A 25,536-nucleotide genomic window follows, 5' to 3' on the forward strand; every position below is an offset into this window, starting at 1 on the left:
GGCTGCCTTTCTGCCCTTTCCACCTTCTTAAGGCTACCTGATCAGCCTTCTTTGTTCGAATCCCCGATTGTTAACAGATTCCTAAAGGACATCACTCATATGTTCCCTCCTGTTCCTTTCGTGATGCCCCAGTGGGACTTGAACCTGGTTCTAACTTACCTGATGTGCGCTCCCTTTGAGCCGCTTCATAACTGTCCTCTCAGTCTTCTTACGCTTAAGACTGCTTTCCTGGTTGCCATCACCTCTGCCAGGAGAGTGAGTGAGCTCCAGGCTCTTTCCTCTAAATCTCCTTTCCTTTCTGTCCATCTGGACAAGGTTGTGTTGCGGACAAAACCCTCTTTCCTGCCCAAGGTAGTCACCGCCTTCCACATCGGGAAGTCCATCACCTTGTCCACCTTCTTTCCGCCTCCGCATCCCTCGAAAGAGGAAAAGAGGCTCCACCGTCTGGACCCAAAACGTGCGCTCTCTTACTATCTGGATCGCACACGCCAGTTCCGGGTGGATGACCAACTCTTTGTTGGTTACGTTGGTGCTAAGAAAGGACGGGCGGTGCACAAGCGGACCATCTCTCGGTGGATCGTATTGTGCATCCAGGCGTGTTACTCTTTGCCTAAAAAGGAACCTCCTGTTGGGCTGAGGGCCCACTCCACTCGGGCAACGGCGACTACTACTGCCCTGGGCCGAGGAGTCCCCTTGCAGGACATTTGTCAGGCAGCTACGTGGGCCTCACTGCACACGTTCGCAAGACACTACTGCCTGGACAGCCAATTCCGGAGGGATGGCTTCTTTGGCTGTTCCGTCCTCCAGGACTTTCTAGTGTGATTTTTGGTCAGCAGACCCACCACAGGGGTTGGTATTGCTGGGGTATGTATTCTAAGGTAAGGAATCTATCCCTAACGTGTCTCTTTCAGATGCACAAGTTACTACTTGTGTAACGATATATCTGTAAGAGACATTAGTTAGTGATAGATTCCTTACCGACTCACCCATCCTCCCCGTTCTGCTAACCGATATCTAGGGTTAAGGTCATCCCCTTTCAGGGCCTTAGTTTCATGGCACCAGTGTTGGTCCTATCATGGCTCTGCGTATCTGGCGCAGAAAAGCTGTGTACAAGAACTGACGTCAGCGCGCGAGGGCGGTGTCTAAGTACTCCGGCGATGTCATTCCGGCGCTGCCGACGACGGACGCGGAGCCGTGGACGACACCTACCGACACGCAGGGGTATTGCTACTCAAAAGTTTCCAGATCCAGTCTGACGCCTGGGGATATTCTAAGGTAAGGAATCTATCACTAACTAATGTCTCTTACAGATATATCGTTACACAAGTAGTAACTTGTGCATATAGATATATTCACACGCGCACACATAATCTGCACATGCTCAATGAATGCTCACATTTTATTTACCGCTTTAAGAAAACTGTTGAACAAAAATGCTTCAGACTTACATAGACAGAAAAAGTCCCTTTGAATTACAGAAGAAATGTAGTGTTTTCATTAAGCAGTTTACCTTTTTTGCACAGAATATTTCAAATAGAAATTCTCCAGTTAAATTTAATGAACACTTTGTTTGGGGACTTAATTTCATACTTTCCACCCTACCCTCCCCCAATCCCAAACAAGCATCACTTAATTCAAATCTACTTGTTTTGAAGTCTCAATTTTGTGCAGTGTTGTTCCAAAGATTGGTGTAAATTATGATATATATATATATATATATATATATATATATATATATATATATATATATATATATATATATATAATGTGAAGACTGCAGTCGTGTTCAAGTCCTCCAGGTGGCACTGTAGTTCAGGGAATAATCTTTAGAAGTCAAATATGTGTTTTGTATGTTTTTCTTCAGAGGGAGTAAAACAAAGGGAAAATAAAGGGCTCTGTACATGCCTTCATATTGGTGTAGAATTATTGGTAATGGGAATTACCAATTACTTATTATGGGAATGTCATGCGTAACCTACCACAGGCTCTATTCCCTCTGTGAAAAAATCCATGTGGCATGCGTTTATGCAGCGGGAGAATGCACCCCCATTTTTAGGTTTCAGCTGCACAGTGCTTTGGAAATCCCTTGTGAAGAAAAAACTATCTTAAAAGGCGCTTACAGCCCGCCTATAACTTACCTTTTCTTACCATTGATAGGGTCCCACGTCACTCCTCTCCTTTCTTCCTATTGGTCAGCACATCCTCCTCTCCACTGGCTTCCTCCTAGGCTTCAGTCTTTTTCCCTGCTGTTGTGCATTAACCAAATACTGCTTCCAGTGGCAAGTGCCCTTCCACTGACCTCAGGCTCCTTCGGGTTTAAAAAAAGAAAATGTTTGACCCCCACCTTCATTCTCTTTAACCCACTGATCCTGCCGCCTTTGATTCCCACCCTTGTTGCATTTTTTTTTCTTACGGTTTATATAACTCAAACTCGACCCAAAGGTATTGATTGCTTTACATGACCACCATTTACAATACGCAAGGACACATAATTTTTTTGTTTTTTAGGTGAGGGAAATAAAGTGACTTGCCCAGAATTACAGGATGTTGAGCCGATACCGAGACTCGAAACGGGTTACCCAATTGGAAGCTGGTCCTATGATGCATCCTCCCCCCAGAAAAGAGGATTCCCTGGCACTATTTTCTGCTGCAATTCCATGGATTCTAGGGCCATATAGATGCAGGCAGTATGGTTAAAAAGGATGCAAAGGGTATTTGTTCCTATCTTATCATTAGCACTTAGTAGGAGCTAGGGATAGCATGTGCATGCCTTTAGCTGCTGGTGAATGTCCACACAAATATTAATGTGAGCAAAGTGGGCACAACAGGGTTTTTAGGCACGGGAGATAAAGTTGTTTGCCCGGAATTACAGGATGTTTAGCCTACGCCAAGATTCAAACTTAGGTCCTCAGCCTGCAGCTGTGTCCGTTGAGCCACATCCCCCAGAGGAGAAGAGTTGCTTTTCAAACCCCAGCCCCCCTGCACTGTTTTGAGGCATGTTGCACATTGGCACAGGCTGCTGTGCAACATGTCTTAAAATAAATAAAACCAAGATGCTATGACGCGGTCAACGCTGGCCTCGTCATAGCACTTTGTTTATATTTACTTTGTCACGTCGCACAGCAGTTTGAGCTGCTGTGCAGCATCTTTAAAAACATTGACAACACCAATAAGTCTAACATAGGCGAAACCTATTGGCTTTGCCAATGCTTGTTTTATTTGTAGAAAGCCCTACCCCCGATCCATTCCCTTCCCAAACTTGGAACAGTAGTTACTACATGCCTTTGCGGAGTAATATTTCAACCATACTCTTGGTCCTATTTCAGTTTCTGAATGCCCACATTCGTGCCTTTTTGTGGGCTTTCACAAATCTACAGGACGTCCCTCTCCTTGAAACCTTCCCACCCCTTGCGCAGGATTTACTACTGCAGATGTCTCTACACTTATGGTGGAGAAAACCAAAGTAGTAAGTCTGTTTATTCACGGCAGTGATCCTCTTGTCAACTCCTTACCAATTTCTGGCAGGAGGGATTTTTTTCTATAAAGATATGTTTACATCTGGCAATATCATTGTGAAAAGATACTAGTTTTAATGCAATCAGGAGAGAAAGTCTCAGATGCGGTTTAAATAAGTGTACCATAGCAAGCTTATTCTTGATTTGTCAGGGTAATTTGTTAACTAATATAAAGACAAGCTGTCATTATTATTAAGCACCTTGAGAGAGCTTATGAGGTGAAGCAAAAGTAGAGTACTTGGTGAAGGGAAGTCCCATTGCTTTATGATTTTTTTGGTAAATAAGTATTGTTAAAAGCACACATGCCACAATAGTTTTTTCCTGCCACTCCGCTTTGACTTAATAAAGAGAGAAAGTACCTTGTACACCAACTACTCCATACTACATAAAACTTTGCTCAGAGAGTCTGCTAATACAACTCTACAGGTAAGCTGCTAAACGGGGAAAACTGGACAGGTGCTGGCTCACAATGTGGGAAGTAACCAGGTTCCGGTTTCTAGGACCTGTAGGCCAAGTGTGTCAATCCTGTGTTAGTGGCTTTGTCTGGCTAAGGACAATGTCCTCAGGCTCACAGGAGGTCATGCTCTCAATTGCAAAGTCTCAGCCATTGAGTTAAAATCTGTGTCTAGCATCAGTTCCAGAGAGGCCTGTGGCCACTCAGTGGAGCATTTGCAATTCATGAAGCTGTTTAGACCTTAAAGCACCCCCAACCCCCTCCGAACAGAGGAGCAGAGCTCACCCACGAATCTTAAAGCTCGTTCACGGAAGCTCTTAGGAGGACTGAAACTTGTCCTAGGAGCCCAGGAGCCCTGTCACAAGTTAAAAAGCGTCAGTGTTAAAGATTACAGATAGCAGGGTAGTTGGGTGACAACGAAATGGTGGTTTATTGTATCCTTCGGTAGTTGGGTGACAACGAAATGGTGGTTTATTGTATCCTTTCGGTGCGGCAAGCTTCTTTAGCACAGTTCTTAACTGTGACTACAGGATCTGGGCACATTTCGTCTCAGAGCAGTGCCCGTGGAGCCCATGGTTTGGCTCTGGGAGTTTTCTTTTTTGTTCCATGCTTGCTCTCACTCGGATCACTCCTAGGCCAGGGAGAGCCCTGAGAAACCTCTCCATGCCTAATGAGCACAAGTGAGAACGCACCCCATGCCGGCACGGAGCCACCACAGCTTCTTGTAGTGCCTGCAACAGTCTTGGTGCAAGTTGCCTATTTCTTCAGTCGATTCATCTACTGTCAGGGCAGCTCCTCTGCCAGGCACCTGCAGCCGGACTTCTTATTATCCTTGCTAGGATATCTGCGGTATCAGTCTCTCAGGAGCCCTGACAGACTGCAGAACGAAAGCAAGCTCAGAGTGCCGTCCACAAGATAATTGCAGATCCTTCAGGAAATGTGTCTTCACTTCTGGGAATCGGACTGTCACCAGCCCTGGATCTCCGATGTTTCCGCAACAGCCTGTGGGGTGTCCCCTTCACCGATCAGTAGGAAACTTGGAATGCTGACTGACCGTCTCAGTACTTAACTTATGCTCCTTTTTCAGATCTACTTTGTTTATTCCATGTGTGCTCTTCTGGAACTGGTTTGAGGCTGTTTCTTCACTTTGTGCATCGCTCTGCTTTAGAGCAGAGACACTCATTGTCTCCAGGTGATGGCAGGCAGCAATAGATGACTGTGGAAGAAACCCGCATTACGAACATAAGGCTTCACACCTGACACCCATAGCATCTTCGATGAAAGGAGCAGGTTGTGTCAAAAGAATACGCCTTCCTTTCTGAGCAGACAGATGTACACACCCTCCATCTAATGGAATGAGAGGTGTCCAGGAATGATCAAAAGGCAGGCCACAGCAACATTTCACTTCTGCAATCTAGAGGGAGACCTGTCTCCATCCTCACACACTTCAGAGTCTGTCGCTGCAGAAAAGCCTCAGAAATTCTAGCAGTACACCATGCTTGTGTGGTAAGCTACCTCCAACATCCATCTTGTACAGTATGCTTGTGTTCGTAATCCAAGATGGATTCTTCTGACTAAGTCATTCAGTGCACCCATACCAAATGCACATATTACTATCTCTTGTGCCTCGACGGCGACCTCGACCGCCTCGACGGTGACCTTTTCAACCGCTTCGACGGCGACCTCGCCCGCCTCGACGGCGACCTCAACCGCCTCGACGTCGACCTCTTACGTCTCGCCAGCGATCTCTTCTGCCTCGACGGCGACCTCTTCCGCTTCGACGGCGGTCTCGACGACGAGGATCCCCTCGACGACTACAAAGTCCTGTCCGTCGACGGCGATCGGCGGCGTCGCCTCGACGGCGAGCGCCGACGCCGGGCCCGTCAACGCCGATCACTTGGCGTCGACGCCGAAGACGACGACGATGAAACCGTCACTGGGTTCGACGGCGGCCTGTGCAAGTCCCTCGACGTCGACGGGCGACGTTTTCTCGACCCAGAGCCCTGGGGAGACTGGGAACCGGCCGTGGACCTCCCTCTCGACGTTGTGGTCAGTGCTACCGACCCAGACGGAGACTGGGGACGTTTGCTGGACTTCCTGCCCCTGGGGAGCCCCCCAGAGGCCTCAGCATGGGCAGATGAAGCCCCTCCAGACCCACCTTGAGCCTTCAGCCTTCTTTCCTTGAGGCCCTAAAGTCTGATCTTCATTCTGTCTTTCAGGGTCCTGCCAGAGAAGCCTTTGCAGATCTCACACTCCTCTGGAACATGGGAAGAGGGCAGGCAGAGGATACACACCTCATGAGGGTCTGACTTAGCCATCTTCCTGGAGCACTCTGGGCATTTGTCAAATAATGAAGGCATATTTGACATCAAAAGAGTGCAAAAAACCAAGAAGAAAAGCCCAAAAGTACTTAGAAAGTACTTAAATCGATTTTACAGTGAAAAAACACCAATAAACCCTTGAAAAGGGAGAGCTCAATGCTCCAGGGTCCTGCTTGCAGGAGCCGGAAAAAAGAACTGAAAGTAACTGGGACCTGCAGTGCATTCTGGGATACTGTGAAGTTCTGGAAAGTTCTCTTAAAGGCACAGTATCCTGTTCTGAGCCACATAATGGCAGCCTATGGGGCTTGTCTGTCCAGGTCCTCCTCTCTATCATTCCAGAGTGTTTTTGCTGTTTAAGCAAGGGAAATCTGTACAGGCTTTGCTGTTTTGTGGATTTCTTTGGTGGAATTTCTAGTTGAAGTACTGGACAGTGTAGCCTTTTATAGGCTGCATTATCTGTATTTAAATTCTCTCTTAAGTGTCTGTGCATTTCTGCATTTTTCGACACTCTAAGAGATTATTTTTGATTGCTCCGGGGTCCACGCACATGGGCGGGACTATTCACTAGATTATGACTATAACAGAGATACCCCTACTACAGAACTGGAGTTACAGGACAGAAACTACTCCCTCCTTCCCATTAACAGGAAAATAAATATTGCTGCCATTAGCCTAGGTAGGGAGGTTACATTCATCAGCCCCGTTGAAAGACATGCCAAAAGTAACACCAGATTTTGTTAACCCCACTAAAACGGTTTGCCAGCACCCAGCTCAGTCTCTCCATTGCAAGGAAATGTTAAAGCTGTAGGTTCCTTTGTGACATGGATGCTGATTCTTTACATTTCTAATGAAAGTGCTACTTTTGCCGACACCAGGCAGTTTCACATTAACATCATATTCCCCTTCACCTGGGAACATGTTTCCAAGAAAATCAAGCCTGTGTTATTTGATAGTGGCTACTGCAATAGCTCTCTCATCTCCGGCAGGATTCCCTTGCAAGTACAGTATTATGTGTGGGCAGTCTCAGCAGATACAGTTAAAATATCCCCATAAACCACAACCCCTCCAACGCAGCATGGGCACCCCAAAGTAGAAGCAGTGTAACTCGGCTGGGCACCTATAACATTCATGCATTAGTTAATAATGAACTTTCCTATTGTGTTTACTAGCTGTTCCCTTCACTGGGTCTATCCAAATCTGTCTCCAAGTCAAGTCATCTATCTTTGCCCCTTTGGTACCATTTTCTGGGGGAAGGCAGGACGCTTCTAGCAGCTTATAGGCTGAGGAGATAATACTTTTCAATCCGGCATCTGTTTTCATAAACATTTTAAAGGGAGTAAGGTCACCAACAGTCCCCAGTTTCATAGGTGACTGTAATAACAGATTTGTGAGTATCTGAACATTTCCTCTTCTGTCACCCAAATCCAGGTCTCAGAACACTAGATCGACCCAAACATATCTGACATGATGATTGGTCAACGCCTTACTCCATGCAAAGAATGGGCTTAAATAGCAGGGTATGCCCAGACGTGGGTCCTTAGCTCACTTTGCCACTGAATTCAAGCTAGCCTGGCTGATAAGGGGTGTTACCCCGAAACTGGTCCCAGGATGCTTGTTTCTGGTCCAGGGAAGACATGGCTTGGCACTTTGGGCTGAACTGTTCCCACGAGGCACAGGGTCAAGACTGATTTGCATATAGCTATGTCTAGGGCAAACTATTGCGATCTGGCTAGGGAGCGCTATAGGATAGCCATCCGCAAGTTTCATAAATCTATAATAAAGGCAAAAAAACTCTTTATTGCCACCTCCATCCAACAAGCAGAACATTCTAACAAAGAAGTATTCAAAGTGGTGCAGTCTTTTTTCAAACCTAGAAGCATTGAAACGGAGGTCATTCCCTCAGAGACTCTCTGTGACAAGATCTCCGAATTTTTTGATGATAAGATAACGAAGGTGAATGGCACCTTCACCCAACCCAGGCCCACGGTAATGTCTGACACGGCGGAGGCTGGCGCTCCTCTTGTGACCTTATGTCAATTTCAGCCGATAACACTTGCTGAGGCTTTGCAGGAAATAAAGCGATGCAAATCAGGGTCTCCAGATGACCCGTGTCCCCCCAAGCTTTGGTGTCTGATGGCGGATTCAATCGCGCCTACTCTTCGGCATATATGGAATACGTCTATTTCCACATGGGTGTTTCCTGATTGTTGGAAACACGCTACACTTCTCCCTCTGAAAAAGAAACCGAACGGAGATGCGACTGATCTCAGCAATTTACGCCCAATATCGTAATTGGCAGCTCCAGGCAAAATGCTGGAGAAACTGATTCAAGGTCAACTGAATAGATTTACGGAGGATAATAACATCTTGCATGAAACCCAGTCTGGCTTTAGGCCCGGTTTCAGCACCGAGACCGCACTGATCGAGGTGGCTGAGTCAGTTGGGTGGTCGTTAGATTCAGGGGCATCTGCTATGCTGGTGCTCGTGGATCTGTCGGCCGCCTTTGATACGGTCGACCACAACAGACTGCTGCTGCGTCTGGAGGAGATTGGCCTTCAGGGGCAAGCACTAGGGTGGCTGCGATCGTATCTGCTTAATAGATCACAGAAGGTGGCGTTAGGCGCCTTTTCCTCTAAACCGAAGTGTCTGGGCTGCGGGGTTCCACAAGGCTCTGCTCTTAGCCCGCTACTTTTCAATGTTTATTTAGCCCCCCTTTTTTTCTTTAATTTCGAACTGGGGAGTCACGGCAGTCTATTACGCCGATGACACTCAGCTTGTCCTCCCGTATTCGGAGGTGTCGGAGGCAGCGTTTGCTAATTTCAAAGGGTGCCTTCGCGATGTAGCGAGCTGAATGAATATAAACAAACTGAAACTGAACGCCGGTAAAACGGAGGTTATGTTCTTTGGAAAGGGCCCCTGCCCCTCTTCTGAGCTGTGGTGGCCAGCTGAGATGGGTCAGGCGCCCCTCCCTAGCACACAGGTAAAAAATCTGGGGGTGAAGTGGGATGATAGTTTGTCTTTTTCTCCCCACAGTGGAGTGGTGTGGCTCACTGGTTAGAGGAGGCAGACCCGAAAGCAGAGAACGGCCCGGGACCAGGGTTCAATTCCTGACGCGGCAGGGTCGTGGACCAGAGTCAGCGGACTCGACAATTCTTGCCTCGGTGCCTACTCTAACCAGGGATCACACTCGGCAACTCTGGGCATTAAGCTTGCCTCATCTCTACAACGGCCCCCCACAGACGCTGGGGATGCCTTGTTTCACCTTGGAGATACCCAGAAGGGACCATCTCACAAGGAAAGCCAGGACGGGTTCCCCAGCGGTCTTCAGCGCCGGGACGCTTACGGGCAGCTGTACGCTTTACAAGTCCAACACATTTACATTTACATTTACATCCAACAGGTTGTAGGAGGTTGCTTAAGCAAACTGAGGAAGTTGCGAAAAATTCTCCTGCTACTACCTGAAGGCTGTCGGAAGACGGTAATCCATGCCATGGTCACCTCAAGGCTGGATTATGCCAATGGCTTGTACCTGGGCTTGCCCAAATACTTGATCCAACGGCTGCAAACCGTCCAATATGCGGCTGCGAGGGTGATAAAGTTTATCCCGTTCAAACAGCATGTCTCTCCGCATTTGCGCGCACTCTACTGGCTGCCAGTAGCTAGTAGGAAAACATTTAAGGCTCTGACTTTGGCTTTCAGAGCCTTACATGGGAGCTGCCCCAAGTACTTAAAAGCTCGACTCCCCAGATACTCACAGGCGAGACTCCTACGCTCCAGCTCTCTACTCCAACTACTTGTTCCGCGAGTAAGAAGGGCACGTCTGGGTGGCAGGACATTCTCGGTCAATGCGGCAAGGTTGTGGAACACTCTGCCTTCTGGTATACAGTTAGCCCCCTCAGAGGCTTGTTTTAGAAAGGACCTGAAAACTTGGCTCTTTACCCATTAGATCAGAGCCAGGGACTTCCCCTCTATTTACATGTCTCGTGCTGTATGCTTAGCGCCGGGACACTTCCTAGGAGGTAACCGTACGCGCTTTATAAAAATCTGTATTATTATTAAACTGGGGTGGCGAAGTGAGCTAAAGAATGATGATGGATTCAACCCAGATTTGTGACTGGAGGTGAGCGTCTGAAAAGTTTCAGCACTTCGTCCATCATCTCCTTGTGTTTGCTTTGTTCGCCCTAAGTTGGCATGGTATGCCCAGAAGTGGGTCCCTTGCTCACTTTGCCACTGGATTCAAGCTAGCCTGGCTGATGAGGGGTGTTACCCCGAAACCGATCCCGGGGTGCTTGTTTCCTACCTAGGGAAGACATTGCTTGGCAGTTCGGGCTGGACTGTCCTCATGAGGCATAGGGTCAAGACTGATTTGCATATAGCTATGTCTGAACTAGGGTGGCGAAGTGAGCTAAAGAATGATGATGGATTCAACCCAGATCTGTGACTGGGGGTGAGTGTCTGAAAAGTGTTAGCGCTCCATCCATCATCTCCTTGTGTTTGCTTTAAATAGCAGAAGGCAGGGTTTAAATTAATCCAGGTGTACGGGGAAGGGAACTTTGTTGATCAGATGCCTCATGGTCAGATCCCATTTTCTCAGGGTTGCGCCTACTTGTATCCTAAGATAAACATTAGTTCCTCTATCTCATCTGGGTCTCCAAATCAGATTCCACAGATCCATCCTCACATACATGTTCCATGTGCAACCGTATTTTGTCAGTCTCTCGTAAAGACCACTTCATCAAATCCCTCAAATGTAACACTTTATAATATAAAGGGAAGACTAGAAGACTCAGCCCGCCCCTATCCTCCAGTGTGCACAGCATTTTGTATGCCAGGTGCCAATGCAGGCTGTGCCAAGCAAAGTTCAGGACATTCTTTTTCAGGGCCAAGTAGAACCTGCACTCCACCTGCATAGGGAGCTCCCAAAAAAGATATAGGACTGGTGGGAGGACTTCTTCTTCATGGCATTGTTTCGACTAAGCCAGGAGTGGTAGAACAGGGACCACTTCTGTGAATCCTCCCTAATGGCTGCCAAGAGGTCAGGATAATTTGCCTTATGTAGGTCAGTCACAAAGCAATAATGTAAGCTGCTAAATATTTGCTATATGTACCTGCCCAATGGAAGGAAGTCTGTTCCTTCAGCATGCTGACCTCTTCTCGGCTAAGAGTCAAATTAAGGATCTTTCACTTACTAAAGTTAATTTTAGGCCCTGCCATATTTTCTAATATATGCAACTATGTAATCGCTGCTGGGATTGAGTATCTGGGTGCCACTCAATGTCATGAGGATGTTGTCAGTTAAAAGTGATGTTTTAAAAATATCAGGGCCAAACCGTATCCCTTCAATGTCTTTGTCTTTTCTCACGTGTAAAGCCAAGGGCTTAAAGCTGAGCGCCTACAAGATGAGCGCCCATTCCTTGTGTCCCTGCAAGACTGAAAGCATATTTTCAATGTCCGATGGTGGTAACTCTCCATCACTATGTTCAGAAACTTGTGACCCAGACCAACTTTAATCAGTACCTTTTTAGGAAAAAGATCAGCCAACCTGGTCAGAGGGCTTCTCGTTGTCCAGAGAGACCAGGATCACTGGGATGCGTTTCATGTTAACTTCTCAGCGACGAGTATAAGCCTTTGTACATTATCATGTATCTGGCATCCCAGAATGAAGCCTTATTGGGTGGTTCAGGATGGGCAAGAGGATCTCAAGCATTGTGGCCAGAATCTTCATCAAGAGGTTTGGTTCTATATTCATCAATGCTTTGGCGCTATAAAAAGGGAATTGCCTTGGATCTCTCCCCAGCTTGAGGACGAGAATAACGTTTGCTTCACCGATACTGGGGGGTGGGTCTTACCTTACTTTACAAATTGGTTGCACACATCAACTAATCTGGGCAGCCATGTCATAAGTCCTTGTAAAATTTGCTTACAAACTCACTGTGCCCAGGAGCCTTTTCTACCTTTGCAACTCAATAGCGGCCAGGACCTTGTTTGATGTAACTGGGGCCTTCCCATAAGTCTTGCAGTGGAGGAGGGATGCAAGCTATGAGAAGTATCCCTTCTGTACTCTTGCTGCACCACATCTACGACGGGAGAGGGGTTAGTCGCAAACAAGGCAGTTGACAAAATTCCGCTTAGTTTTGCTCCTCTAAAAACAGAGAGATCCTCTGAAAGGTCATCTTTGAGACATGTCCATTCTCTTGTGTCTGCCTTACTAAACACACATGTAATGGGGGTTCCTCTTTATTTCTCTGGCCAGGGAACCTTTGGAGTGTAGCAGTGTTATTTCTGCTTTGTGGGGTTGACCTCACTGATCCTCCCCCTTCAGAGCTGTCACTTTTCTTCTAGTGGCCATAGTTCCTGCTTTCTCAGTTTAGTCAAGCCATACATTAACATAACAATAAAGAATATCAGAGGGTCAACACACAGTGTGAACGCCTAAAGAAGCCATCAAAAATCACTAAGCCATGTATAGTGTATGTTCTAGAAAGGGTCACCCACAAAACCAACCCTCAGTATTTACAACTAGCTTTTTTTTTACTTTCTCCTTCTATAGAGCGGTGCTCCCCTTTCCTGAGCCGTGGCCAGGTGGGGTGAGGTCTGTACATCTTCCAAGTTGGGTAAGATGTTTTCTCCCATGAAAATTTGACAATTCTTTCTCGAGTGGAGATATTAGCAGATAACAATATATTGCTATAGGTGTATGTCTTTGGATAACACTAGATACCAGAGTGGTTCAAGAGAGAATCTGGTTTACTTGTGTGATGTTGTGAACGTTTTTAGCCAACGGGCACTTATTATCCATGTCTTTATAACTTCCAGACACTTGTGACGACTTGGACAGGTGATGAACATGATGCAAGCACCTAGTGGATTCAGGTGACCTTGGTATCAGTGTATGATTTGATGCACGATTTTTTGTTACACTATCACTTCGTTTGCAGTAGCTAAAGAATTTGTTTGGTCCTGATGAAAGCAATGACATAGCTTGTCTTTATTGCTGAAACATGTCGACCTTGGATTACTTGTAGACCGTATCAAAAATATTGTTACTGCTCTTAACTACTTTTTTAATCTTGGCAGAGTGGGTAGCACCAGAATAAAAGTGAGTACTAGCACCCCCTCATCCAATTTTATATTCACATTCTTTTTTATTTACACACTTTTTTTGCACTGCAACATCAGTCCCCTTCAAAACTCTCTAACAGCATCTCAAATGAGAAACAAGACCACGCAAGATCTGCCAGATCAGCGATAGGCTTTTACCATCTGCACCTTCTCTGTGAACGGCATGTGGCATCCTCTATGGTGGTCTTGATAGGAAACCCAAATGATGAAGGGCGGTTCCGTGTGGTGACTGATGGGCATCCTTTAAAATCCACACTGAGGGTTGGTTTTATGGGTGACCCTTTCTAGAACATACACTATACATGGCTTAGTGATTTTTGTTGGCTTCTTTAGGCGTTCACACTGTGTGTTGACCCTCTGATATTCTTTATTGTTATATATATAGAATTGGGGCGTATTAGAGTTTGGTCATTAAATCCCCTTTTTGACCCTTGAGAAATATTGCTTTTTGTGATACATTAACATAATACATTTGCTTCATGTAACCATCTTAAAACAATGCCACATTTTATCCATTCCATCCTTACCATGCAGCTCAAACTACTCCTCCATCTTAGCTCGCAGCTGAGAGCGAAGTACCTAATAACAAAGTAGAGCTGGATGGCATCATCATCTGCCCCCTCAATCTGCAGTATGTTATTAAAAGTGAGATGGTCACAGTGCCGTTGTCAGACAATGTAAGTGGTAGAATGGTTGCGTTGATAATTTCCCCCAGCAACCTACTACCAAGTAGCATATGATCTATTCTGGAGATGGTTCTATGAAAACGTGAGGACTAGGAACAGTCCCTAACAGCAATGTTATTCTCCCTCCAGACTTTTTGAAGGTCAGCGTCCCGGATTGCATGCTTTAATATGTTGTAGAAAGTACCCAAGTGATGGCAAGAGGCCCCTTGACCTGTTGTTTTCCAGGTCCCATATCATATTAAATTCCCCTGTCGCCACAGTTTCTCCCTCTTCAAAGTCATCATGGGGAAATTTGCAGTGTAAACCTTGATCACTTTTATTACCCTGTTGTGCAAGCTGCACACCACAATCAAGACCCTACCCTCCCTATTTGTCTTGCTTTTTTGAACTCCAAAGAGCACAGATCTTTGAGAGAATCTTAATTGACTATGAATAGAAAGCAAGTGTGCGCCATCTGTGTCTAAAGCATGTTTTGGTGGCACTGCATTAAATGTGTTTCACGAAGGGTCGCAACATCGTAGTTACCCTCCACTAATGTCTGCCAGAGTCTGACTCTCTTGTTGAGGACTGTTTAGTCGCTTTACTTGACGAAATAGATCTAAAACAAACATTCCGTGGGACTGGCCCAAGCCTCTCCTGTGTGTCGTAGGTGGAATATTCATTAAATGCAATGACATGGCCATAGGCTTGGGTAATCACCTCCAGTCTACTTGCATTACCAGTATTTGTAGACTGGCTAACCTAACCGACCCCTCCCCCATATTAACAACCATAACAATATAGCAAACATAACATCAATAATACCTTCCATCTTACAGAATGGATAAATAAATAATAACCGTCATTAATAAAAACTAAATCTACAGCTAGATAGTTCTGCCTTGGAGACTGTCAGGGACAAGATAGGAGAGCAGCCTACACCCCGCGCTCAAATGTTCATTGGAATGCTTAGCCCTAGCCAATGGGCTCCTGGTATCTCTTGCCTCTGTCTTTGAACCATATCTTCACGATAGCCTGGCTGCACAGCCAAGAGGCTTTACTGTGTAAGGGTGCATCCTGCAGTTTGGCTCCCAGATTTCCTGCTCTGTGGCCTCCAAGCAAGCCCCAAGGAATCCCCATGATAGAGCATAGATGCCCATTACATATTCCTTTGCCTGCCCTTTATTCTGTTTCTATTGTCTCTTCTGTGTTGGGCCCCAATCCTGTTGGTTGATCTCCATTCAATGTCCCCTCGGCTCATGATTCTCTCAACTGCCTGGTCCTGCCACCAGCTCCTCTTCGAGTTGAACCTTCAAGAGCTTTGCTGCTTTCTCTCTTGACATGAAGTGCCTAAGCTTTACCAGCTATTAAAATGCAATGCCAATAAATTATATCCATCTGTATTTTATGTTTTCTGATACAGCATATCTAATTTTGATTGCAATGTTGTTGGGGAGAGGTTGTGAAATGGAACATTCGAAGCCCCGAAAGGAGTCGGTTTCTCTTTCATCTTGCAGCTCTCTGACATTCCTCCTTTATCTTGAAACTATGAAATGTTGTTGAGATTCCTGAGGCCTCATACCTAGGGAACCACTCTGGTGCACTTTGCCCAGCCGCACCTCCCCGTGGTCCCCATCAAACAGGAAGTGAAAAGGGCCACCGTAAATGCTTCCAAGTCCAAACCCGCTGCTCCCTTCTGTTGACCCCTCACCTTCATGTTATTGTTATTGTTATTGTTATTAATGGTTTATATAGCGCCGGGTCACCTACAGGTCTCAGGGCGCTTTCATGTGTCTTTTGCCTTGTGCAATTCTACAGATCTTTGTTCTTCAGGATTGTGGCCACTGCTTGACACCAGGTCTGATCATCGTAATCTACTTATCCACTGCCCCTTATTTATTTTAGAGTTCGCTCCAGCTCTCACATTTGAGACTGAGTGCATTGAGCATAGTATTGTATTGTGACTAGTGGGTGAAGGCATGTGTCCTTGTGCCATTTTCTTTCTCAAGCAGTTTATTGTTTTATTACCAATGTCAAGAAGCAAGGAAAAGGTGCTTCTTTAGTAGCAAGTAACATTTGTTTTCATGATGTTCATAAACTGTGCTCCCCCTGACTCAAGAAATAAAGTAACATCTACATATTTCCTACTTTCATAGATAAAAGAAGCCAATTTCTGGGGTAACAACTTTGTTATGAGTGGGTCCGACTGTGGCCATATCTTTATCTGGGACCGACATACTGCTGAGCACCTGATGCTGCTGGAAGCTGACAATCATGTAGTTAACTGTCTACAACCACATCCATATGACCCAAGTAAGGCCATGAGTGTCTATATACTAAATCTTGCAATAACTTGTTGTGGGTTCTTGAAAGTTATTATTTTTGTAAATGATTAATCGTCTGTAGTTAACGTTTAGGAAGTAAATAAATGATTGATAGATATCACAAGATGGCTTTGTCCTCTATCTTGTGTGATTTCATCTGTCCTGACGTTTGGTAGGTACTGTCCTTGAGTAAGGCAATTTTGAATCATATAAGAGCAACCTTGAATGTTCACATCTTAAAGTAAATGTACAAGCAGCATCAATATGGAGGATACTACATCAGTAGACAGGTAAATTAAACTTGCCCTCATTTGTACGAATATTGGTCCTGAAAGTTACCTAGTGAAATCCAGGCACACACCTGAGGACACTTGTTAAAGTAAGAAATATGCAAATAATACGTATGAACATTGATGGTGCTTTTCCTTTGGCGAGTCTATTTGCCTAATCTATTTTATATTGTATATATTTATTTAGTATGAACGTGTCTCAAAGGAGTTTGTAAAGCAGTACATAGGGGGATATTGAAAGTATGTACATATGCATATATGTTAAGCATTGTGTGAGAAGAGGCATAGATAAGGTACGCATAACCAGTAAAGGGGGGGCACTTCACCCCCACACACATTTGTGTGTGGGGGTGAAGTGCAAAAGGAGGGTGCTGCTGGAGGCACTCATTAAGCAGGACTGTATTTCATATCATAAGCACTCCTGAACCCAAATTAATAAGTTCAGGTAATACAAGAGAAGTAATGGGACTAATTGAGGATGGGCATAAGGAAGGTCGGAGTGGTAAAAGTGTCAGTTTGCTATTGTGCTGGAAGCTTTTAGCATCTAGGTCAAGAACTGGTGATTGAATAGAAGTTGCTTTATGGCGGCTTTTTGAAGGTCATATTTGAGGTGGTATGTAGGTGCTCATGGGGGGAGAGTTCAATATGCTGGGAGCTTGATATGGCAAATAAAAAAAACGCTGTTTCTTGACACACAGTTTATATGTACTATAAAGGGCTTGGTCACCGACTAAGGTAGTATGCTTGCTTCCTGGGTGGGGTGAGGGAGTCCTTTGTGGAGAAATTTGCGAAGCAGTAATCCGTTTTTGAAGATGCATCTGGTCTGTATGGCAAGCTACTTGGGACATCCGGGCCAGAGTGGTGTGGTCAAAGCATCTTGACCCAACAGTGAAACCACCTTTTGCCTTAAGAACCTCTATGGGCTGGGCCAAGTGAGCTTTGAGTAACCAAATGAGGGTCGATTGGCACAGCAAATTAGCCCAAAACACTGGAAGTTCTTCATTTCTTGTGTGAAAAACTCTGTCCCATAGGCATTTTGGGTGACCTCCATCTCCATATAGTCATTCCGAACTATTTTCTTGTTGCATCTCTTGGTTCCTCTGTCTGCTGTGGTATCTCCTAAAGCTGGGATCATCATCCCTCCTCCAGTGCTGCTTTTCCTTTTTGCCGGGCGGCAGTAGGCCAGCCTTAATGGTGCTGGCAGTTCATCTGCCTCAATGACATTTGAAACCAATGTTACAGTGTTGCAAATTTTGACTTCAAAGACAATGAGAGCTTATGCCAGGGTCCTCATAGGACATGTTCACCATTCTGGCATGGTTACCCTTGCTTCACCTCCAGATCCTGTCCCATTGGCTATTTTTTATTGATCCACATTGACATGTCCTTGCCAGTCTTTGCAAGCCATCTCCCACCCAGATACCATCAGAACTTGAATCTCTGGAATAACCATTCTGCCCACAGGCAGGAGCAGGAACCACTTTGCCACACTATACACTGATGTGGACCGGCATGTCTGTTACTGTGTGAGAGAGAGCTTGTTAAATTGGTGCACAAGGTCTTTTGATAAATTATATTGTGTACTTTCTTCCATTCCTCAATAACCCCTGTTACAAAGGAATTGTTTAATCTCTTAATTTAGATGCTCTCTACTTCCATACCTGAATGGTGATGTGTCAGCACTTAGCTTTTTCTCATAAAGACCCTATGGCCACTACTTCCTGGAGGTAGCCTCTTCACTACAGTGATTTACTTTTGCCACTGGAAGAAATGTTTAGGTTTCTGCAAAGTTGGCAGTATCTCCATTATTCTGCAGTCACTGTCTTTGCAATCTGTAGCCTCAAATAGACTCTTTTTGCACTGAAAGGTTATTTTGCTGCTTTTACTGTATTGTTTTAAATTGTAGTGGTAATACAGTGCTTCTCTACCTCTTGACAATGTCTCAAATCACTTTCTGGTTGGTCAGGTAAGTAGCTAGTCGTTGGCGTGTACATGGCTGGAGAAGGATGTTGGTAGTCACCTATGTCAGCTGTGAGAAATATCTTCCAGACTTGAAGCAGTGGCCTGTAGCAGTATCTTGCCCATAGAGCACTTTGAGAAGGGAGTGTGAGAGATAGCTTCACAGGCTGTGTATACATAGAAGTCTCTTGCAGAATGAAAATTAGTCAGATCTGGATTCTGGGATCAAGCAGGTCCTTGAAGCAATCTAAGTTCCAAATTTCTGCTCACAATCTCCACTGTCCGAAGGAGCGTTCTTCTGGGCCTAGCGGGAACCGTGCCTGACGATTCTAACTGCAATTTTACTCTATTGGAGCAGGAACATGTCTGATTGGTTTAAGGCTGGTCCAGGTCAGGTGTGGTATATTGTTGAAAACAATGGATTGGAATGTAGCTGTAGGTAATTGCTAGTGGCTGAGAGCTTTTCAAGAATTACACCTAACACTGTAGCATTTCTTTGTGTCTGGACCTGTCTTTTCTTGTGCTGTCAAATGCCAGAATTGCGCTGGCTGCTAATCCTTTCATATTAGCCAACAATGTATCTGAATTCCATCAGGCTTAACGTATCCATCTGTTGGATTGTGTTCCCCCTTTTCATTCTTCTGAAATGGTAGACAGGTAAATCCCAAAGGAGATCTGGCAACAATCCATCGTAAGATGGAATCTTCTGTGTATGAAGGCTTGGCATGGAATGGCAGGAAAGAGCCACTGCACTGTTGGACAGTTGTTCTGTCAACATCTGGAAGCCATAATGTAATTAATTTGGCACTTAGGCTTACATTAACTTTTGGTTTTTTACAGAGCATTACTGCTTGGATTCTGTTGAAGGTGGTTGGGCTGGGCTGGACTGGACTGTGTTGCATGATTTTGTAGTTCAGTCTAAAAATCGTCTATCCTCCAATATTCCCTAAGTGTTTTAGGTCTTTATCAAAAGATGAGGAATCTGCAGCTGGAAGGCATCTATAAGAAGTTTGCATTTTGCGATTTCTGTAATACTAATTTTTCGGATTCATTCTTTTCTTCAGTATTTTCTCATTAGCTCATGCCTCTGCTACCTTTGATTGACATATCTAGATGCACAACTTCACATTTGTGGATGTTAGTCCCTTAGCCTCTAGGGTGTGAGACATTTGTGTAAATTCCTTTATACAGCAATGATGTCACTTATGTTGTCTTTGTGGCGATGTTGTATTCAAAAAGTTGTTGGAGCCTCTCCATTTGCATTTTGGGATTGTGCATAAGTTACAAAATGTATGGTTCTGTTTCAAACGATGAAGTGTCTATGGGTTTGAAGATCAATACATCTCAATGCCCGTTATGGAGGGCAAGTTGAGCTTCATAGCTTTGGCATCATGTTTGGGCATGGAGACCCAGCCATATTCTGTGTTATGCAAATGATCCAGAAGCCTAATCAGGATTTTGTAGAAAAAGCGTAGTAAAGCATGCCCTCCAGATGTTCCATCTTCCCCCTATCCCTCCACAGGCGGTTATGCTGTGAAGAAATAAGCTGTCATTGGGTTCCCTCTCCACCCATCATTCAGGCAATGTTTCTTCTCTGTGCCATGTCTGCGAGACCAGTGTCTATACATGAGTGAAGCAGTGATCAATGCAGCCAAGAGCTCCTCCAAATCCTATCCCATCAATGGATCGTTGGCCAATTTCACAGTTAACCTGTACCTTGTTTGTTCCAGTCCTAATGAGGAGTGGTTGTGATCTTCAAGGGCGTGACTTCAAGAATAGAGGACTTCAGCCTCTGGGTCACTCGTTTCCTTTAAGCACTGAGGTTGCAGACCGATATAGGAATGTGCAGAGGCGTTCTTGTTTCTAACGAAGTTCCAACATTCATGTCCTTTAGCTTTGAATGTGCAATTGTAAGAATAAATAAACTCAACTAAGATTTCCATACTGCAAACTTGTATACATGGGATGAAATTTGAATACTGTCTAACAAAAGTGAAAACATTTTCTTTATCTATACTTTCTCTTGTTCACCTATTGGAGAAAACAGTTTAGACTTGAGTGTTGTAAACTTCGTGCTTTGAACACTAAATTTGTAATGTTATTGTTTTGATTTTTAATTATCTTACATTTTTGTTGCAGTTTTAGCTTCATCGGGAATAGATTATGATATAAAGATATGGTCTCCACTGGAAGAGATGCAATCATTCAATGCGAAACTGGCAGAAGAGGTAAGGCAAAAATAAATTTCCACTGTGAGTTAAGGAGAGATAACTATATTATACAAAGCACAATATGCTTCCAATGGATAATGTTCCATCTGTTTTTATCTTTGTACTGCAGATCCATAGTCAAACACAACTTAGAAATAGCCGACTTAATTGCACATCTCAGTTTATCCATTACATTCTTATTGGAAACCTGGCTAAATGAAACATCTGACCCAGCTATGAACCTACTGGAATCAAAATGATATTCTATTATTTACCTAGACAGAACAGATAGAATTGAAGAAGGAGTAGCAGTAATTTTTAAAGACAAAGCCAATTTTAGAAAACTCACCAATGAACAACTCCCATCTTTAGAATGTTTTTTCTTTGGCGCTCATAATGATTAACCTAAACCTATTCAAACTTTACCTTGTATAACATGCACCAGGGAGTAATCCAATCTTTGCTGATCAGCAACTCAACTTCTTCTTGGAAAAGAAGATCAAGGTAGACAATATTATCTATCATGGAGACTTCAATCTTCACTGAAGTGATCAGAATTACCCCATTGTATCAATATGTTGTAATTTAGTTCTCCTTCCAATAAAGGGTATACAGCTATTTCTTTCTATTCCCTTTTTTGTCCGTTGGTACTGTCTTTCCCTGCACCTTTTATCATAATAATTCTTTCGTACAGTTGGAATGGTTTTTCCACTTAGAACGTTATGAAGATTCTGTCTTGTCAGAGAGAGCTGACAGTGGAAGAGGAGACGGTTAATAAAAAAACCTCTTATCTTCTGTACTTCATATCTATTCTTTACTACACTGGTGACTGAAGATTCTCTGTGTAATGGGGCATATACCACCTCCTTCCCTTCTGATTTCCTCATGACAAGCTGCATTCGATACCTGATGGACCGGCGCTGCAAATTGTATCCAGCCCCCTAGACAACTACCTCTGTGTTTTTTCCAATTGAAGTCCTGGAGGAGCCTCTCCCCGCTCAACTTCACCGTAGCCTGGCTATCTTCTTCCGGGGAATACGTCTTCTTATGCCGCTCTGTGATTCCCCCAGAAACAGGACCTGTGGTGAGCGGCCACCCCGTCTCTGGGGGTTCTTCCAGATTGTGTGCATCTATATGGCGATCAAGGCATTCCGCATCGCTTCTCATCTAGGCGAGTCTTGAGCTACCACTCTCTCCAGCCTTGTTCAAGTCCAGCCCCTTTACGAATATTGTTTAGATCAATGTGCTTTGGCTGAATTCTCTTCCCTAAACGTTTCCTCCCTGTGACTTTAACATCAGCAGTGATATGCAAACCATATCATTTGGCATCTCTGTTTCCATCTGATCTACCGTTCCTCTACCTTTATTTATCGTTGACACACACACCACATCATCCTTCAGATACATTGTGTGCATCTATTTTAACATATTCGGCGGTGACAACAAACAAATAGATTTCTTCAGTTTTTAATGTAGCGGGGAACGCACACAAAATCCTCCATACCTTAGTGTGTGTCCATCTCGGTCACACAAAAAACACATGCTGGTATATGATATTGATGTGACATGATTACAGTAATATTGAGAGTCTTCACTATGTAACATTTCGGTGACATACACACCTTATAATTCATATTGTCTATTACTGTTCATATCTTACTTCTCTTAAATTTAAGACACACTTATCTCTGCAGCGTTGGAGTTTATGCCTTCATGTTGGTAATGTCGATCATGAGTTCAATTTGTATCTTAAAAGTATTACTTGTACTGCATTATTTAGGTAAATTGTATATAGATTGTTTACATATGTATATATTTTCTAATTCCTAGATGTATTCCTTTATTATCTTCATCCATTCTCAACACTAGTAGTCCAGATAAATTTCCGATTTTTTAAAAATTGTTTGCCTTATATACAACCATTTCACAACCCCTACCTTTTCTAAATGAACTGGGTGAGCCAAAGATATCATTGAAGGAGTGGGTACAAGTTTTTGAATCTTATTTAAAGCTATAGGAGGAGACACATTATGTTTCGTTAGGAAGCAACATATTCTCCTTCATAATTTAGTAAGCCATGGGAGTAAAGTATACAAACCCTACCAGAACCGATCATTCCACCAGACACAGATGAGGAAGATTTGGGTGAATATAAGATAACATTTTTAAAGTTAGAACACCAATTTAGAGATAAAGTCACTATTGTACTGTGTGCCATAAATTGTTTCGCCGAATCTAAGGGAAAAAGGAAAGTGTTGCAAATTGCATTGCTGTACTCAGAGGATTAAGTAAACTATGTGACTTTGGCACCTTAAATGGGTCCCTTATTAGAGACCAATTAGTATGCTGCACAAATAAGCAACCTATATGGGAAAAGCTATTAGAAGTACAACCTAGCCTACAGGAAGGCATTGAAATTGCCAAATCAATAAAACATACTGCTATTTGCATAAAATAATTAAAAGTAAAGTAAAGTCCACATTTGTAAAGCACACAATCACCCGTAAGGGTCTCTAGGCGCTGGGGGCCGTCGGGAAGATTAAGCGAGCTATTGCCCAGAGTCACATGGTGCTGGGCTAACCTGCCGCCGGAGCCGGGGATCGAACCGTGGTCGCCAGATTCCAGCGTCAGTCGCCCTGGCCGCGGCGCCACACCTCTCCCACAATTCAAATCTCCTACCAAACAAATTGCAGAAATATAGGAAGAGACAACAGAAAAAGAACTACATAAGATTACACATTTAGCAATACACTGCTCCCCAAAACAATTCTGAATCCAATAAGTTGAAATGCTACTGATGTGGTAGCATCAGTCTTCTAACTAACAATCTTAATTGTCAGGCCTGAAGTCCCACATGCAGGAAATGTAATGAGAAAGGACATTTCGCTAGAATTTGCAGAGAAAACGAAGGTAAAATAATAGAAGAGGATTCTCAAGAAATAAGAAGGATAGTTTTTCAAATAAATGACAAGGATAAGAATAAGCAAATCAAGTATCCAAAGTGGAAGATATACTTGGATGGCAACGCTATTAATATGTTCTCTGACTCCTGTTCTCTGTTTACATTAGTAAATAGTGAAGATTTCAATTTACTCTCAAACAAGGAACATTCTATTTTTTAGATCAGGAGGCTATATTAAAGACACCATTCCCTTAAAGGGCATGATCAAAGCCTGCCTTTCTTTTAAAGATCATTTTATAGTAGGCGAAATGTACATTGTTGAAGAGGGTTCCAGCCTTCTTGGATGGCAACACCAGAAGGAATTAAGCATCACATTACATCCCAATAACCTAGAGCAAGGCTTGATTATAATTAGATCCATTACGGAGATCAAATATGTGATGAATTCTCTGAAGTATTTTCTGATAAATTAGACTTGTTGCGAAATTTTCAGCATAGGATAACATTGAAACCTGTTTCCAAACCTGTGGTATGTAAAACTTGCCTAATACCGTATTTAATGAAAGAACCTTTAGAAAAAGAACTCACCAGGTTAAGTACTCTTGGTATCATACAACCAATAGAGTGCTCAGAATGGGTAGCCCTCATTGTTATAGCTAAGTAGGCCCATGATGATGGAATAAGATTGTGTGTTGATTTATGTGACCTCAACAACAATATCTGGATAGAAAGACACCCAGTACCACGTATCAGTGAGCTGTTAAGCACAATGGGTGAAGCTACATGTTTCTGTGATGTAGATCATCCATGGCATATCACCTGGTCGAACTACACCCTGAATATATGTTGTTATCTGCTTTCACAACATCTAGGGGTACATTCATATACCGCAGGATGTCGTTTGGTCTAGCATCTGCGGTGGCTGTCTTCTAAAAAATCATGCAGAGAATTCTTAAGGATATGCCCAAACACTCTGTGTCTAAGGAGATGTTCTCATTTTTGGAGCCACTGTGGGTGAACACAATGACAATTTAAGAAGAGTATTAACTAAATTGCTGGTCTAACTTTAAAAAAAGACAAATGTCAAATTGGAGTCAGCTCTGTGGATCACTTAGGGCATACAATCTTTAAAGATGATTTTAAGCCCAAAATTTATTTTAGACGCTCTCAGATAGTCACCTTCGCCAACGAATAAAGAAGAATTAAAATAACTCTTCCGTCTGGTAGAATATATGTCGACGTATGTCAAAAAGTTTGCAGATTTATCAAGGAACCTTAGAAATTGAAGAAAAAAGTAGCACTCAGTTCAGGTGGCAGGTAGAGCATGAAACATCATTAAAAAAACTCAAAGAAGCCATTCTTATGGCTCCATATTTGTTATTTTTAACCTAATAGAAAGACGATTGTAACTACAGATGCCAGCAACAAGAATTCGGGTGCCACATTATCCAAGATTGTTGCAGGTGAAGAGAGAATTATTACTTTTGCGTATCGTACCCTAAGTAAACCTGAAATAAAAAGCTTACTTGTGGAAAGGAAGCTCTAGCGTGTTCTTGGGCTGTGAAACATTTCACATTATTCCTGTGGGTATTACAGTTCAGCTTACATACAGATCATAAACCCCTCATTTACTTGTTCACATCCAAGGGAGCATCTAACAGCAGCCCACACATAGCTAAATGGGTGTTGGGTTTGGAGGTTTTTGTTACAAAGTGGAATTTATATCAGGTAATCTAAACAAAGATTCTAATTTCTTGTCTAGAGCTCCATTAAA

General features: G+C 43.7%; 1 protein-coding gene across 4 annotated transcripts in view; it reads left to right on the forward strand.

The window, feature by feature from the left end:
* The window catches only part of DCAF6 (DDB1 and CUL4 associated factor 6), a 592,636-nt gene that overhangs the window by 521,540 nt on the left and 45,560 nt on the right, over positions 1 to 25,536 (forward strand). For all 4 annotated transcript variants that reach the window (XM_078658334.1, XM_078658333.1, XM_078658331.1 and 1 more), the window contains 2 exons: positions 16,234 to 16,390; positions 20,790 to 20,878. In XM_078658334.1, the coding sequence (XP_078514460.1) occupies positions 16,234 to 16,390; positions 20,790 to 20,878 (246 nt within the window). The remainder of the gene's footprint in view (positions 1 to 16,233; positions 16,391 to 20,789; positions 20,879 to 25,536) is intronic.

This window comes from Lissotriton helveticus, chromosome 8 (genome assembly GCF_964261635.1).
Source record: "Lissotriton helveticus chromosome 8, aLisHel1.1, whole genome shotgun sequence".
NCBI classification, from domain to species: Eukaryota; Metazoa; Chordata; class Amphibia; order Caudata; family Salamandridae; genus Lissotriton; species Lissotriton helveticus.